Source organism: Carcharhinus amblyrhynchos, chromosome 8 (genome assembly GCF_965287045.1).
Source record: "Carcharhinus amblyrhynchos chromosome 8, sCarAmb.v2.hapA, whole genome shotgun sequence".
Classification (NCBI taxonomy): Eukaryota; Metazoa; Chordata; class Chondrichthyes; order Carcharhiniformes; family Carcharhinidae; genus Carcharhinus; species Carcharhinus amblyrhynchos.
This window is the reverse complement of record NC_137331.1, coordinates 37,704,630-37,722,680: the sequence shown is the minus strand read 5'-3', so window position 1 is coordinate 37,722,680 and position 18,051 is coordinate 37,704,630. Positions and strand designations below refer to the sequence as shown.

General features: G+C 42.2%; 1 protein-coding gene across 2 annotated transcripts in view; it reads left to right on the top strand.

Moving 5' to 3' along the window:
• Positions 1-230: 230 nt before the first annotated feature.
• The window catches only part of LOC145346524 (sal-like protein 3), a 69,691-nt gene continuing 51,870 nt past the window's right edge, over positions 231-18,051 (top strand). For both annotated transcript variants that reach the window (XM_080193899.1, XM_080193898.1), the window contains exon 1: positions 231-615. In XM_080193899.1, the coding sequence (XP_080050025.1) occupies positions 540-615 (76 nt within the window). In that variant the 5' untranslated portion in view covers positions 231-539. The remainder of the gene's footprint in view (positions 616-18,051) is intronic.

Genomic DNA, 18,051 nt, shown 5'->3' with positions numbered 1-18,051 from the left:
ACTTTCCTCCTTGGGTAAGGGGGCATACTTTCCTCCTTGGGTAAAGGATTTTTTTTCCCCTTGGATAAAGGATATATTTTTCTCCTTGGGTAAGGGGTATATTTTCCTCTGGGGGAGGGCGTGTATTTTTTGGGAAGGGGGGCTGGTGTGTCTTGATGTTGGCCACAGACACATATGAAGTGTTCAGGAACAAGGGGAGGTGGTTGCAGTGAGAGAGAGTGGAGAGCAATTGATCAGTGAGTTGATTTCTGTGTGTGTGTGTATGTATGTGTGTGTGTCTCTCTCTCTCTCTCTGTCTCTCTCTCCCTTGTTTCTAATTTGAATACTCTCAAAGTGTCTCCCCCCTCTGGACAGGAGCCAATGGGCTGTCAGATGTGGTGATGATTAATCGCAATGCATTATTGATAATCATAATTATATACTGACATGCGCATTTGCGCCGCTCCTGCCCGGCTAATTTCCGTAATTTTGCAACTCGGCTATTTGCGAAAAAAAACATTATTTTTTTATTTGTTGCTGATGTATCTGCCGCCTCCACCATGTCGCGCCGCAAGCAAGCGAAGCCCCAGCATCTCAAGTCGGACGAAGAAGCAGTGGCAATAGTTTCGCAAAATTGTAAGTCTGCCTTGTTTTTTGCTTATTTCATTCCCCAGTTTACCCCCCTCACTTATCCTTATTGCGATTCCTTCTTTTTTTCTTTTTTTTTCTTTTTTTCTTTCCTCCCCCTTTCCCCTCCTCTCTCTCTCTCTCCCTCCCCTTTTTGGGAAAAAAAACCTCTTTTGCTTTATTATCTTGCCTTCCTCTCCTCTCTCCCCCTCCTCCTCTTCTCCCCTTCTTCCCCATTTCAACCCCTTCCCAATTTCACAGGATAAGATTGTGTGTGTGTGTGTTGAGATGATGGTGATGTTAAGGCAAAAGGGGAGATCTTTCCTTTAAAAGAATTCTATTTTTTTTTAAAAAAGAGAAGGGTTGACTTGCAAACTCTTGTGTAATGTTGGCACAGATAAAACCCCCTCTCCTCCACACTCTCTTCCATCCCCCCCCTTCCTCTTTCCCTCCCTCCCCCTTCTAATGTGGACTTCAGCCGGAAAGTGCAACATTGGGGAAACTGCAGCATTTGCCAGAGATTTTAGAAGACTGCTCACGGAGTGAGCGGCGCAGTCTAACAGTACTTTCACGAGTGTTGGTTAGTTTCAGAAAGTGATACGGCTGGATGAGTGCGTTATATTCCACTCCTATTTTCCGTCGTCTTTTTCTTTCCTCTCTTTTTTTCTGAGGGGGAGAAAAAATAGTTGAGATGCTGATTATATTTTCTTTTTGAAGAGATGTGTGTGTGCGTGTTTGAAGGCGTGGGTTCCACCCAGCTCCCTTCCCTGCCTGTCTCTCTCTCGCTTTCTTGCCCCCACACAAGTGAGAGTTGTGACCGGGGCTGCAAGAAGCTGGACTCGGGGAAGTGCGGAGGACGGGGCGGGGGGGCGGGGATGGTGCTGGAAATCAACCCCCTACACACAACGCATCCAAGCACACATAGCCAGTCTCAACAAGCAGCCTTCCTCCCCACCCCCCCACCCCCCCACACACACACACACACACACACACACCCTACCCCCCACCCCGCACCTCTCTCCTTTCCCCCAGCTGCCTGTCTCTGAGAAACCTTCTATTTCGATAACACACACCACTGGTTGGTAAATCCTTTTCTTTCTCCAAAGATTATTTAGTGGCAGAATACCGGATTTTGTAACTTGGAACTGTTTGACAGACAAGAGAATGAGAGAGAGTGTGTGTGTGTGTGTGTGTGTGTTAAAATAGAAACAGTGTGTCTGATCAGCAAAGGGCATCCTAGTTCGACTTTGGCAGAAGTTTACAGAGAAGATTGGTGGACGCTAAAAGAGATGTGTGTGTGGTGTAAGTGTGGGTGGGTGGGTGGTGGTGGGGAGGGGGGAGTTTAGTTTTCTTTTTTTAAAAAAAGAAATGTGTTTAATTTGAGGGGTTCAATTTTGGGTTAAGGAAGGCCAGTGGCGGGTGGGGAAGGAGTTGGGTTGAAGGGTCAGTGTGGGGCTGCTGGTGTGTGTCTGTTGTTGAGTCTAAAATAAATACAAGCCAAGACGCCGAGCTCCCAGCTGGACCTGCCAGCCATCTTTAATTTCTCACTTCATTCCTGCACCCCTGACTCCAAAATTTCTTCCAGGATAAAAGCATCGAATTTGAAATTTTCCCAGTGCAATGAACTAAACACACACACACACATATATGTATATATAAATATAATATATTTGACAGGGACGGGGGGGGGGAGGTGGAGAGGAAGTCTAAGACCCTTGAATCCAGTCAGCATCACATTTCACTGCCTGCCACAACCACCTCCCCACCAAAAAAAAATCGAATATTTGCAAGTTATTTTTTTAATTCTAAAATAATCAAAAGAGCAGTGTTCATTTTCTTAAGCTGAGTATTTGTAAGTCGAAAGGGACTGTTGTTTGCATGACTGCTTTGCTTATTCGACTTGCTGCACCGTTTGCTTCTCTGCAAGCCGAGATGTCCTGTTTCTTAAAAACGTGAGAGGGAGCGATGGTTTTCCTCTCCCCTCCCCAGTTTATATATAAAAAAGGTAGAGAATTAAACTGTCGAAGCGGCTTTGCGTGACCAGTGAAGGGGTGGGAGAAAAACCCGCATTGTGGTCAAGAGTTCATCTCCTCCGCACTCTGACCACTGTGTGGGTAGTGGTAATAATATATGTACAGTATATACATATAGAGATATAGTTATCAAGATTACATATACGGTATCTGCAGCCTTTCCCCTCTGAGGCTGGATAATAATCCAGACAGAAAGTGAGGTAGAGAGCCAAAAGGAAAGGCAATTCTAATCCGTGTCAAAGTGGGTTGCTTCTCAGCAACTTGTGTGTGTGTGTGTGTGTGTGTGCCTATTTGATCCTCTCTCTCTAAAACATTCTCTGGCTCAGAAACCCTCACTAAAGAAACCTTCATTCCAATGCCGTGTCGCACACAATAAACATTTTCCATTCTGTTAAAACTTCACGTGACTTTACAGATTTTTCTGCATATTGGTAAAGGTAGATTACATTTTTTTTAGTGTGAGAATGGCAAATATATTTTATTTGGCGGCTCCGCTCTCATCTTGTCAAGATTTCTCCCAGTCCAGATTTCAACGTGGCAAAAAGACATTTTTTTTAAAATGTGTATTTTTGGGGGGGCGGCGGTGGGAATGGGGGGGGCAAGTAAAAGAAAAGCTTGCATATGGTAAGGTAGATTAAGTGCAAAGTATCTTTTTGTCATGGAAATGTTTTTTTGTTGACTCCATCACATAGGATTTCTCACACTTGGTTTGTTTTGTATCGTCCTCAACGACTACATGGTCGGCTGAATGGATTTTTTTCTGCAGGGGGAAAAAAGAAGGACAGGCTTACAATCAAAAGGACTACACTGCGTCCCAGTGTGGAATTTTTGGCGTTTATTATTGTGATCTATTGAATGGCTATAAAACTGGCTCTCACAAGCCACCGTTGCAACCATGTAACGATTTGAGGAGCTTCTAAAGATTTACTACTTAAACAGGAGAGAGGCCTTCAGAAACAATCCATATTTTTTGTGCATTGCTGCATTCTTGTGCAAAATAGAAAGATTTCGTAATGGTAGTTAAATATTTACCCACAAACTTCCGTGCGCCAGTGACATCAGTAAAAACATGGTCCACCAGAATTGTTTGAGTTGTGGAATTCTGACTTGTTGTCATTGCTACAGCACTGGTAAAGGGTAACTGCACCGTCCACATTTATCCACCCCTCCACCCTCACGAGTTTTTTTTAAAGCAGACGTTGTAATTGGTTGCTGGGGGAAGTTTTAGGTTAGTTTTTCACACATTCAGATTGGGGTTGTGGTATAACGCGGTGGCTTAATCAGATTTTAGCCCATCTTCAATTTGGAAGTCAACAGAGCAACTGATTGTGGAATTCAGAGGTAGAGAGAGGTATGGATGGCAGTTTTTCCCCCCACCCCCCTACTTCCCTGAATAGCGTTACCACTCAGATTTCCATTTTGTCATTTTGACTGGGTTTTATTTTACCCCCCCCCCCACACATCCCCCTGTCTGTGGTAATTCAATAATGGGTCATTAAATTATTATTTTTCCATGGTTTGGACTCTTAAATACTTTGGAATGAATACTGTGATAATTCTTATTGTGACACAATTTACAGCAGTTAGAGACAAAAATATAATGGGGATCGTGAAGTTCACAATGGGATTTCCTCTGCTTAGTCCATACTGAGACCAGTTTTCGACTGGAGATATGTATCCTTGCAGAATGAAAGATGAGCAATTTAAATGCACTAACTTATAAATTCTGCAGGCTTTAATGTGCCAAATGTGTTTGCTTTCTAACTCTTGTTTGTTGACAAGCTCTTAGTTTAAGGATTGATAACACAGTGGGAAACTGAAAGACTTGGATAGAAACAGGAGTTCCATGTAAATAAGAGTTTCTCATGCCACTGAGACACACTAACATTTTCCATCCAGATACATTGCACGGCTAAGCTTGTTCAATGATTTATGCTTCAAAAACTATCTTTAATAAAGACAAACACTCCTCTCAGGGTGCAGTTTTGTGTTAATATTTGCAGAATTGAATGATAATACTGTAGAAAAATAGCTCTGTGGGAAGTATTATGACCTGTCATTTGTAATGATAGTAATCTATTTAGTACAATAGCTGATAGGCTTGGTAAAAGGCATCAATGGACAGTACTGTATTTCTGCTTCTGTCACTTGGTGCTCTGGTAAATTAAAACCGTTTGCTGATAGCAAGTTGAGTTTCCAGCATCTTTAACTGAATCTGTATACACAACTAGAAATGCCTTGTGCATTTCTTTTTTCTGCTGTGTTAACGACTGGTTAATTGAAAATACAACAGGAATTTGAAGTTGTCGTTACAGAAGACGGTCGCGAAAGATAATTTAATTTTAAATTGTGACAGATGGCAGGATGGTTAGTGTCGCAATTTGTTTGAGGAAAGGGATGACCCTTAATTCATTTTATGCATGCACCGTGGTAGATTTGTACAAGAGTGCCGTGTTGCCCATGTAAAACAATGATGTTTATAGATCCTCATTTTGTTAGTGTCAGAAGAAAATAGCAGAGAAAACCATTTTTTAAACAATAAGATTACCTTTGTAAATTGTACTTTTAGATATAGAAAGACTTCAATTCCAATATTATGAACATCAGTCACTTTGGATAGTGAAGGTGGCATGACAATGAATATTAACTGTTAAGTTTTTAGCCTTCTGAAAATAAATAATAATCTTCAGCACTAAATGCTGTCAGCTCTGTCAGAATTGCTGCATTTGTTTCTGAACACTGCATTCTGTAAATGCGTGGCGGTGTAGCATTATCCTGTAAGGAGGTGTAATTTTCCTACAACTAAGAATAAGATTTTGGAATGCTGCACCTATCATTTGATTGCCCTCCTTCCTCAATCACAAATTTCAAATTAAATATTTCACAAAAGAATTTTATCCTCTGGTAAAAATATTGCAGCCGTGACTTTTTAGCATGGTCTGTAGAATTTATAAGGAAGAAAGTGTGGAATATACAGGCCAAAGAAATTAAATGTTGTAGCTATGATATTTTCTGTCTGAGGCAAGGGCCATCTTGTGAAGTTATTTTGTTAACCAGGATTTATTTAACACCATTCCAAATATTGTTTTAGATCAACCGTCAGTGTTGGTGAAACTCAGTTTCTGAGAGAACCCAACTTGATGGAAAAAGCTTGTGTAAATAATGTCTGTTGTTGTCTCAAGCTACTCATCCCAAAATGGTCTTGATGCAGATAGCTTAAAAGGAGGCTTATATTTCCAAGCTGTTGGGATGGCCTACACATAATACAAAGTAGCTGCATATCATTGTTTTTATTTCAGAACTTTTACATCAAAAAGTTCCACTCTGAAAAAATTTAAAACTTTTCTTACTGTTATGGCTACTCTTTTTTGTACTACCACTTTCAGATAAATGGAGCGGATTTAAGCGGTTCCAACAGTATGAGATTGGCATATGTGACCATTTATCGTCCAACTTAGTGTCTCATTCTTTCTGATGCTTTTAGAAATAATTTATTTTTATTGGTATCATTTTCTTTGCTGTTACCTTCACATTTTTGCTGGGTATTACCACTTTTCAGACATTGAGCAGACTGGCCTGTTATGGTCACAATATAAGTTTTGATGATGTAGTATTATTGAACTACTTCTGAGCTGGACATTTTATGTAGATGGCAACAGAGTCAAAATATTAGCAGTGGTGGGCTCAATTGCAAAACACAAGTTATATCACCCATTTTAATATATATATAAATTATGGCATTTATTGTGGGAAAGAGTGTTTAGATTTGTGTCAATTTAAATCTTCAAAATTAAAGATCAGTTTGACTATCGCTAACAGCAGAGAAGGATGCATCAGGACTGGGAGGGGAACGATTTTGTCTGATTGTAGCTGGAATTTGTTGCTGGTTTTATTCATGGTTTTTATATATATAAAAAAACTGGGATTGTTTTGACCTTTTGTGCTTCCTTGCTTTATTAGCACTGCATTGTTGTCCAGTGTCACACATTAGTTTCCTTTGTGTGGCCTCACTGAAAAGGTGGGATTGCATGGCGTGCCAACAAGCATCTGATGGGTTATCCCTGAGGGTGGGTAGTTAGAAGCGCTTTGACAGAGCTTGCTGATTTAACCTTTGCCTGCTTTGCCCTGCCAGAGGTGGCCACTAGATGTCAAACTCATAATACAATTAGTACATCTGTGCCGTTGACCTTGGCGGCGCAGCTTACCACTGTTCTGTTAAGTGTTAACACTGAATTTGAGTGTTAAACAGAGATCCCAGTGAGTTTCTTACATGCCACAGCTTATCACATGCCCATCTAGATGAAGAGAAGTGTTTACAGACCTTTAAGTAGGGAAAAATTTCGCGAGGCTAGTTTCTTTTAACCCCTCAAATGCTGAACGCTGTTTTGTTGTAAACTGGTGTTGTCAGACTTCTTATTGTTGTAAACTGGAGCAGAACGATTGGCAATCAGCGTTGATCAGTGAGGGGAAAAATGTGTCTCAAAACTTTCGTTCCTGCTTTGTGTTTGGGGTACCTGTTCTTCAAGTGGATCTGTCGAGTTCAGGGAATCCTTAACTCTATATGTTACCTGTCGGGGTCCGTACTAGAAGAATGGAGGGATTTAAAAGTTGGTTTATTTCATTTATTTTGTCTATTCACTTCCCTGCTGTTAGAATCTTGTGACACAAAACTGTATCACCTGGAAGTGACGTCAGGGATGAAGGGTGTCTCATAAGTCAATGCGTGCTGGCAAAATGTTGAGTCTTCTTGACAGTAAAGAGGGGGGAGAGTTATGGCTGGGTGTGAAAGCTGTGTAAAAAAAACAGGGGCCACGGGATGTGATTGAGGGGACTGAGAAAGTTGAATATGTAGCTGTCTTTCTGGTGTGTCAGTTCTCTGTCCACCACGTCACTGAGGTGGGACCTTCAAAAACAGCACGGTCGCTATCATACCGTCGATTTGCATTGAATTTGCTGCCTTTGAGAGGAGAGCAGGGCAGAAACCATCTCAAAGCAGCCAGGTACCGACCCAATTTTCCATTTTGTGCCACATTTTATGATATTATGCTATTGCATTTAATGATTCCTCTTCGGTGTCATTTACTGTGTGCAGTGGAGGAACCTTGGGTGCTTGTTCATGATTGGAGGGCATTTCTTTTTGAAGTGGGATGGGTGTGTATGAATGTGGGAGGGGGGCTGTGGGGGGGGGGACTGGTGGTGGAAGAGGTAACGTTCCAGGGTATATATGGTTGCAAGCTGAGAGGTGTCTTTTCTGATGGTCAGATTCGTCTCAGCTTCTCCAGCCAGCTAGCAAGAACACTATTGTTGCAGAGGCAAATACCATTTGTTAGCACAATACTTGGCGAACCCACTGTCAGCAGAGGAAAGTTTTTTTGTGTGTGACGGCTCCAGCCCTCCAGTGTTTCCTATGAAGTTCTGCGCTCAGTTCTGGCTCACAATAGCACAGTGAAAAAGTATTCCCTTAATTTAATCTCCAGTTTTTTAATCAAACCATTTGCTGGGGGGTGGGGGGAGAACTTTAAGACCACCCATTAGGTGTGTCGGTAATGCTTATTAGCAGTTCATAGTCAACGCACTCAGTGTGTTGTATATACAATAGCCCCTGTCTCACATCCACAAATTCTAGAAAAGAGCAACAAGTTATTTTAAATTTCCACGAAATTCGTTGGGTGTGTACTCCAAGAAAATCCCAGAATTGTACATCTTGCTCTTGCACAGAACAGTGCACCATACCAGGAATGTAGTAGCCCTCTGCAAATCTGCGTTGTGTACACAAAGGGCTAATTGTCTCCTCCCGGCAGTGCAAGTAGCTGTAACACTCGGGAAAATGCGACTGTTCCAATTGAATCCTAATGCAAGGCTGTACCACAGGTGGTTCTATGTTACAGATCCCGAATCTTGGGTCACTGAGTGGATCATAATGAATGTGGCAGGTCGGTGATGGGGGTGGGGGGGAGGAGGGGGGTTAGCATAACGAGAGTGCCCTCCTCTGTACACCGCTTTGCTGGCAGCCTTCTGAGTTGCAGAGGCCCAAGAATGTGGCATTCAATCTGGTTTCCCCCCCCCCCCGCCCCCTTCCCACCTCACCCCCGCGCTGTTAAAAACCCTGTGGGATATCCCTATTTATCACCTCCTGTCTAGCAGCGGGAGTTCTGTCTGCAGTGATTCATCCCCCTCTTTTTTCTCCTCACTGCATTCACACCACCGTGAAGAGTTAAAACAAAAACACAACTAATTTATTCAACAGACGGGAGAGGTGCTTCATCACAAATTTTCAAACTGTACTACAAGAAAACACGCATTTCACTTTCAAGTTACACATACATTAGTTTCCCTCTTACTTAATTAAAGACCGGGCAGTTATTTACAGCTGGTTCCAGTCTTGGGGGGAAAAAGAGTTGCGTAGTTTTATATATTTAAAAAATCTTGAACTATGTCATTATTAAAACTAAAAACATCTCATAGTTTTTTTTCATAACAAACCTATCTTCTTTGGTGCTTCCGGGTAGTAATTATTTGAAGTTCCCTCTGAATATTATTTAATTTGCCGGGCATACATTCTGGGGCATTTTTTTAACAGTATTTCATTTGAGCAGGTTTGTATTTAAATGGATTGAAAGAAAATTGCAAGCGAGCTTCTGAAATAAGCAAACTTTTCAGTTTGGTCCTCTAACACAATCATTCAACGTTGGAATAGTTGTTTCGGTGGGTAACGTGTTCTGGGTGCAATCCACTTTCCCTTTTGATTACACGTAAACAGGGTTCATAGAAACATAGAACAGTACAGCACAGAACAGGCCCTTCGGCCCTCAATGTTGTGCCGAGCTATGTCCAAACCCAAGATCAAGCTATCCCACTCCCTTGTAGAAACATAGAACAGTACAGCATAGGACATCCGAACCCGCAACAGGAACGGCAGCATGGGCTAGGAGTTGCAAGCGAGAGAATGAGATTGCGCGCCGGAATGCCAGAAGTCTTGGCATTTTACTTACTTAATGACTGTTTGTAAATAAGACAGGGACAAACTAATTTTTTTTTATTTTGCCGCCAAGAGATGTTGGCAGAAGCCATCAGAGATTGGAGGACGAGAGATGCAGAACAGTGTAGGCAGCGTGAGCAAAACCGGAAAAATATTTTTATAAGAACGCCACTAAAATAATTTAAACCGTATTGTGTGTCATTCTGCACAATTTGTTTTTGGGGGATTTCTGTTGATTTGAATCTTTACGTGCAAAGACCACGAGTTTGTGATTTATTGACCCTTATTTTGACTCTTCTTTCAGATTGATAGGTTAGTAAATATAATCGCTATTTGTGTGTATTTAGTGATATATGTCATGTAAGCGAGCTTCAAACGTGTACACAAATAATAGGCGTAGAAAAGTTTGTCATATTGGATTGCAGTTGCCACAAAAGTGATGCTGAGATGAGGGTTAATAGTAGCCTTGGCTATTGGTGTTACATAATGGCAGTTTATTTCACCTTTGAAAATCTGGGGGTAATTGTAACATTGGCAAAGTGTTAATTGCTGGTAGTTTAGCGTGAAAATATATGAATTTTAGATCATTGCTTAAAAAAATTCCGGAGAGCGGGAAAATACCCCTGTATTTTTTGATAGAATTTAGAATGATGAATAATAAATGCTGGGCAGGAAACTAATAGCTATAAATTAACTTTGGGAGGTTGTAAGGAGCTAAATCACAGAGATAAGTTGGCGTAGTTAATGGATGTATGTAGAGGGTGAATTGCAGCCTCCGTGCTATTACATTTCCAAACATTCAGTTATGAAATCGAGAGAGATCGAATATATAACTTTATAGTTTGTGATTTAACTATAGCGTGGAACGCCCTGCACTTCTGTTAGGTCAAGTTTGCACTCACTGTATTCTCGGCTGTTCTCTCGACGAAGCAATAACTACAAGTGGCACTGATTAAATATTGCAAAGAAAAGTCATAATTGATTCTTGCAGCAAAATGAAATAGCTATGATTTATTAGAAGGCTTTATAAATTATCGGAGCTCCCGATCTGCCTAAAGCATTAGACCCAGTCCCCAGAAGATGCTTTCCGTGGGGTTGGGGGGTTAGTTTCTGGGACGTGTGCTGTCAGCTGTTTGTTTTAATATCTGACATTTTTAAAAAATATATATATAAAACCGTGCTCAGGTACTCCGCCCGCTCCCCCCCCCCCCCCCCACCACCACCCCTGTGTAGAGGGCAACAGCCAGAACTGCTCAGCTGCACAGAGGGGAATCTAACGTGTGGGAGGGAGCTTCACAAAAGACACTGTCAGCGCGGAGGTTAAGTACCTCAAAAGTGCCGTCACAATATTGTATGAGTTGAGGTCGATAAGGGCCTCTATCCGAGCAGGAAGTGCGGGCGTTTCTAGATCAATTTGAAACAAATTCAGACCTCCCAACAGATTTTGCAAAGCCTACAAATTTCCCGACATCGTATTTGACCAGATATTCATCAGCCATGAGAAATACGTCCTTGGCGACCTGTACCGCTCAAGAATCACTCATGCCCTCCGAGAGTGCTAGAGTTCCTTTATTGCTGCCATCTTTTAACTCACTGTCTATTATCATACTGTGGCATTCATAATGAGATACGTAATTTTCCTATCATTTCCCTGCAAGTACATTTCAGATGCTCCATCTAACTGTACATTTCAGATCTGCTGCATTTCAGAAGGACTTCAGGTTTAATACTTGCTTCTTCATCATTTGTCGGTTGCCAGCGGTGTTGGACCTCCACCCAGCCATAACCCAAATTAGAATTGCCCGTGCTTAAATTAGCTTCCTCCCCTTTTGTGAGGATACACGGTTTACAGGTTTCCTTTATGTGGAAAGATTGACAAGAGGGCATTGAGCATTTGTGCGGAAATAAAGAAGTTTAACATCTTGAAAAGAAAATGCAATACTGCCAAAATTAATTGCCTTCTGAGGCATAAATACAATGCAATGTGCGGGAATTTGTTCCAAAGAACTGAAGTCAGAACACAAAACCACCTAAGATCAGTTATACAGGATGCTACAGTCAGAGCAAATGAAAGATTAAAGCCGCGTTTAAAAACATCTCTCTTTCTCTCTCATATAAATGCTGAGAAAAGTAATATCCTAGAAATAATCTCTAGTCCTGTTTTTAAGGACGTTTTTTTAAAAGTATCCAGACTTTTTTTTATATCAGTACTTATTGCCCTTTCATTTAGGTAGGTTATAATATAGTTCCTTTTGTTTTGCATCTGCGTGTTTTACAAAATGAGCAGGTTATTTTTAAAATAATATAGCACATTTGCACTGCTGATTGCGTTCTACATGGATCTATTGATCAAAGCAGAATTCAATCCTGGTACTTTACTTGCATGGCACCATTGCAGGAGGTGCTCCAGACTGTATCACAGTCATGTCAATGTATACTCTTGTGTTGTACAAGGGGGCAGAAGCCAGCGAGGGATTTGAATCAGGCTGTTTACATGCTCTCGATTTGAATCACGCTAATTCAGTGCTGTTATAAAATCAGCACTGTAGCATAGATGTAGGTTTTTTTTAATCTTCTGCAGTGCAGTGCCATAAGAGCAGGGAAAAAAAAGAGAAAACGTACAGAACTTCTAGTACAACATTTGCGCTGCGCCCTTCAATGCAAAGCAATTATAAATTCAGTACAAAAGGCAAACCAGTACTTAGCATGTAGACAGAGATACAGTTGGGAACTCCAGTTCATGCAGGTATTAGTAATAAACATTCAGGTTCCAGAGGACTGATTTTTTTAAAAATAAACCTCTCTTTATTTGCAAAGCTGCCTGCCTTTGCAAAGACTAGTGTTTTGAGAATTCTTACAATTTTGCTGGTGTGATACCAGACAGTAATGCTGAGGTCACAGATTTTTAAACAAATCTGTTTGTCCTGAGGGTATAACTTCCCGTCAGTCATAACACTGTGCAAATTATTTTGATCCACAGGCTGAGATTTTTTTTAAAGGGATGTTTTGCAGGAAGGGTTACTAACATGCCATTAGCCCTTCACTCAGTGGGAGCGTGCCAGGTACTGCATATGCCAAACTGTTCATGCATCAGCAGCACTGTAATGGATACTTGAAATTGCATCTCATTGAAATACAAAAGTCATTTTACAGAATATAAAATGTATTTATCTATTAGTGATATGTGACAAGATCTTTTAAATGGTCCCTTCCCTCTCTGAGTTTTTAATGACATGACTCCCTGCTCCATCATAGTTGAGCATGTTGGTGAATGTTTGGTACTGTGATGAGAGAACTCTTTGAATTGGTTATGTTCCTGATGCACCGCAGTTGTGCCACATACATCATTTCAAGTGCTCAATTTTGCTTGATTTGCATTCATTGGCGCAGTTCCTCCCCCCATAGTAAGGAAGGTAGCAGAGCTGCTTACATTCATTCATTTGGTTCAGCCTGTAAATAATGGTGATCCCAGTCATTTTACATCCTTAAGATAAAAATCAGCAGACTTTGTGAAATGGGCCTTATTCACAGCTGCGACTTAAATGCTTTCCAAAAAGGTGGATTATGAATAGCACAGCTATGGTCTTTATGGCTGTGTCTGCTTTAGAAATATTTCCATTAATATAAATATTTGGAGTAACGATTTTTAAATAGTAATGTCCAATAGGTTTTGTAATTTTTTAAAAAATGTGGATATTTTTGGTTTGGCAGGGTTTATTACAGTTGAATTCCATTTTCTTTTCTTTTAATTCATTCAATGGTTTCTTTCAATATTTTTAGCTAAGTATTAAGATTATTAAATTCATTATTCCCATTATTCAATTTTTGACCAGACACTCCCCATGGTATTCACCCTTAGCTTTCACAGGGACTTATCCATAGGTCTCCCCTAATGCTCCTGATCTGACAAGTCGGAGGGTGGCACAGTGGTACAGTGCTTAGCAGTGCTGCTTCATAATGCCAGGGCTCTGGGTTTGATTCCAGCCTTGGGTGACTGTATCTGTGTAGAATTCACATGTTCTCCCCATATTTGCGTGGGTTTCCTCCAAGTGCTCTGGCTTCCTCCAATTATCTAAAGTTGCAGTTTAGGTGGATTGGCCATGCTAAATTGCCCCTCAGTGTTTTAAGATGTGTAGTTTAGTTGGATTAGAAACATAGAAACCCTACATTGCAGAAAGAGGCCATTTGGCCCATCGAGTCTGCACCGACCACAATTCCACCCAGGCCCTAACTCCATGTACCTACATATTTACCCACTAATCCCGCTAACCCAGGCATCTCAGAACATTAAGGGGCAATTTTAGCACAGCCAATCAATCTAACCCGCACATCTTTGGACTGTGGGATGAAACCAGAGCACCCGGAGGAAACTCACGCAAACACGAGGAGAATGTGCAAGCTCTGCACAGACAGTGACCCAAGCCAGGAATCGAACCCTGGTCTCTGGAGCTGTGACGCAGCAGTGCTAACCATTGTGCTACCGTGCCGCCGCTTAGCCATGGTAATTTCCTATAGTGTCCAGCTCCTTTTCCAACATGAACTTATGCACAGCCCAATGTCTGTTTTGCAACTCAACAACTTAATTCAAAACTAAGCTCATCTATCAGCTGGAACCCTTACTTCCATCTCTGGCTCACCCTGCCGCTGAAGCTCCCATCCGCATCTTTGTCACCTGCAGCCTCACTTTTTCCAGTGGCTTTACTGTACACAAAACCATAACTTAGCTGCACCAATCCTTTACATGAGCAGGACAGAGGTTGGGCATCCCCCACCATCCACATCCACTGTGTGGAGTTATGATTGACTAGAATCTGAACTGGACCAGCCATTAAATACTGTGGTTACAACAACAGGTCAGAGGCTGGGAATCCTGTGGCAAATAACTCTCGACAGCCCAATGCTTGTCCACCACCTACAAGATACAAGTCAGGAGTGTGAAGGAATACTGTCCGCTTGCCTGAATGGGTGCAGCTCAACACTATCCAGGACAAGGCAGCCCGCTTGATTTCCACTTCATCTACCAACTTAAACATGCACTCCTTCCACTGCCAGTGCAGTTTGGCAGCAGTGTGTACCATCCACAAGATGCACTGCAGCAACTCACTAAGGTGTCTTTGACAGCACCTTCCAAACCCACAACTACCTAGAACAACAAGGGCAGCAGATGCATGGGAGCAACAGCACCTGTAAGTTCCCCTCCGCCATCCTGACTTAGAACTATGTTGCCATTCTCTCACTGTGGCTAGGTCAGCATCCTGGAACTCACACCCCATCAGGAGCACTGTTAGTGCTCCTACACTGCATGGACAAAAGACGGCTCACCACCACCTTCTCAGAGGAAATTAGGGATGGGCAACAAATGCTGGCCTTGCCAGTGATGCCCACATCCCATTAAAGAATAATTTTAAAACATCTAACTCATTCAGAACCTTGTCATCCCCACTCTATTCCACCCAAAATTTCATTTGCTTAATGTATAAACTATTCAATCGCTGATGGCTCCCCATCACTGAATGCCTCAATTTTAACATCCTTGTCATCATCAACCCATCACTGCCGTAACCGGATCGATTCCCATACCTCACTCAACACAGGTCGAGTGTGTACTCTCCCTCCCTTACTTCTGTACTCATTAGGAGTATCTTTGATCAACTTGCTGTCTCACAGAGGAAGATCCCAAGCCAGTTCATCTTTGCCCACTTGTAAAATCTTGTTTAAACCTCCTTCTTCAAGAGCAGTTTTGGCCACTTCTCTGAGTCCCTTTGGGGGTTCCTGCCCGGAAAAGATTCTTAACTTTACACACTTTGTTATTTTAATGGTGCAATGCGAATACAAGTGTCATTTTTGCTGATCACCTCAGTGAACCCTTCTACAGCCAAGGAAGCAGAATCTGGACTTTTCCCCAGCAGCTGCCTATATCTAACCCTGTACCCTAGGGCGGCACGGCAGCACGGTGGTTAGCGCTGCTGCTGCACAGCGCCAGGGACCCAGGTTCAATTTCAGCCTTGGGTCACTGTCCATGTGGAGTTTACATGTTCAACCATGTCGACATGGGTTTCCTCCAGGTGCTCCGGTTTCCTCCCACAGTCCAAAAATGGGCTGGTAAGGTAGATTCGCCATGATAAAGGCAAAGAACAGAATAGAATAGAATCCCGACAGTGCAGAAGGAGGCCATTCAGCCCATCGAGTCTGCACTAACCACAATCCCACCCCAGGCCTTATTCCCATAATCCCTCATATTTACCCTGCTAATCCCCCTGACACTGGGGTCAATTTAGCATGGACAATCAACCTAGCCCGTACATCTTTGGAGTGTGGGAGGAAACTGGAGCAGCTGGAGGAAATCCACGCAGATACAGGGAGAATATGCAGACGCCACACAGACAGTGACCTGAGACCAGAATTGAACCTGGGTCCCTGGCACTGTGAAACAATGCTAATCACTGTGCCGCACTCGTATTGTGTGTACCAGTAAAGACTTGATTACCTGTTCAGACTCGCATTCCAACCATATCTTGTAATTGAGTTTGTGTCTATTTATGTCCTGACCCTATTTATGTGAACCCAACCCTCACTCACCTGATGAAGGAGCAGTGCTCTGAAAGCTCGTGCTACCAAATAAACCTGTTGGACTTTAATCTGATGATGTGAGATTACTTACTGTGCTTACCCAGTCCAACGTCGGTAACTCCACATCATGACTCTGGTGGGATTAGAGCCCACAGCCTTCGAATGTCTCAGTTGACAATGATACAAAAGATAACATGCTATCCATTTCACCACAGGGTCACAAATTGCTCCTTAGTGGCAGGAGGAGTTGGCAGGGTAAATACATGAAGTTACAGGGATAGGAACAGGATGGGATTGTTGTTGGTGCAGACTCAATGGGCCGAATGGCTTCTTTTCTGCGCTGTAGGGATTCTGTGGATTCTATAACAATGGGTTTGAGTCAGTGCCAATTTTCACTCCACCCAAGGTAAAATATTTTACCTTGCAGATGGTGATCCATCTAATGTTTCAGTTGGTGAGAAGCGTCATTAGTCGTCAGGTATCCCCCAAAACTCCAACCCAATTACCAGTTTGGGGCCAAAGCAGACTGCAGGTTAAACTACGGGGCTAGCAGAATGTAATTAAACTCATCACTTAACGTTTCTCTCATGCACCTTTCAATTTTGAATAACCCCCAAAACATCCTTAATTAAACCCCAGCCAAACTTTGTGAGTGAACTCTGACAAAGAGTAAGGACCCACAATATCATAAATGTTCGGTTCACTTCTCAAATACTGGCTGACCTACAGTGTGCTTGCAGTTTTTCTGCATTTATTTAGTGCATGAATCACTACCCATGGTTTATTAGGCAGAAGGTGGGGGGCGTAGGTCAGGGGTCTTTGGTTTCTGCTTGTTTTCTGTTGCAGGGTTAAAGGTTGCTTGTGAATTGTTAGGGACACTGGATGGCTTAGTGGTAATGTGCTTTCCCCTGCACTACCAGATTACGCGCCGCTCTCCCTGCTTTGTATGAATTGGATCCAAGCTTTTCCAAGTGAATGATTCAAGACAACCAAAGTTAATAATAGAGGAGTCCCTGATAAATATCACATGATAGTTTGTATCATGGGGCAGCACAGTGGTTAGCATTGCTCCTTCACAGCGCTTAGGCACACAAGTTCAATTCCAGCCTCGGGTCACTGTCTGTGTGGAGTTTGTACATTCTCTCCGTTTCTGTGTGGGTTTCCTCCAACAGTCCAAAGATGTGGGGGTTAGGTGCATTGGCCACTCTAAATTGCCCTTTGGTGTCCTGGAATGTGTAGTTTAAACAGCTTAACAGGTTAAATATATGGGGATAAGGGCTGGGTGGGACTGTGGTCAGTGCAGACTCGATGGGCCAAATGGCCTCCTTTTGCACTGTAGGGAATCTGTGATTCTATGATTAGTCATGGTAAATGTGTGAATTCATGGGGATACTATGGGGGAAAGGGCCAGGGTAAGATACTCTGTCAGAGAATCAATGCAGGCTCAATGGGCTGAATGGCTTCCTCTGCACTGTAGGGATTCTGTGATCTCAAGATCAAGGAGAAGGTGTATTTATTTGTATCAGATGTGAAGGAACTTTCGAGAAGAGCGACACAGTCTCATTGTTGGTACAGTAAAAATAGAGTCCTATTTTGATTGTAACACATGGTCTAGCTGACATAGGTTTCTTGCAAAACACCCTCATAGTGTCAGTTAATCTTCAATAAGTCCAAATCGACCCCATGTCGTCCATTATATTGTTGCCTCACTTATAAAGATAAAATTACTTAATGAATGTTTCATTGTTTTTAACCTTAATCACCAGTTTTATGAGCTATTGTAGAAATATAAATCTTTACTCAAAATCTGGACCATTGTTCAAAGTGACATCTGTAAGTCGGAAGAGAGCGCAAGAGCCCAGA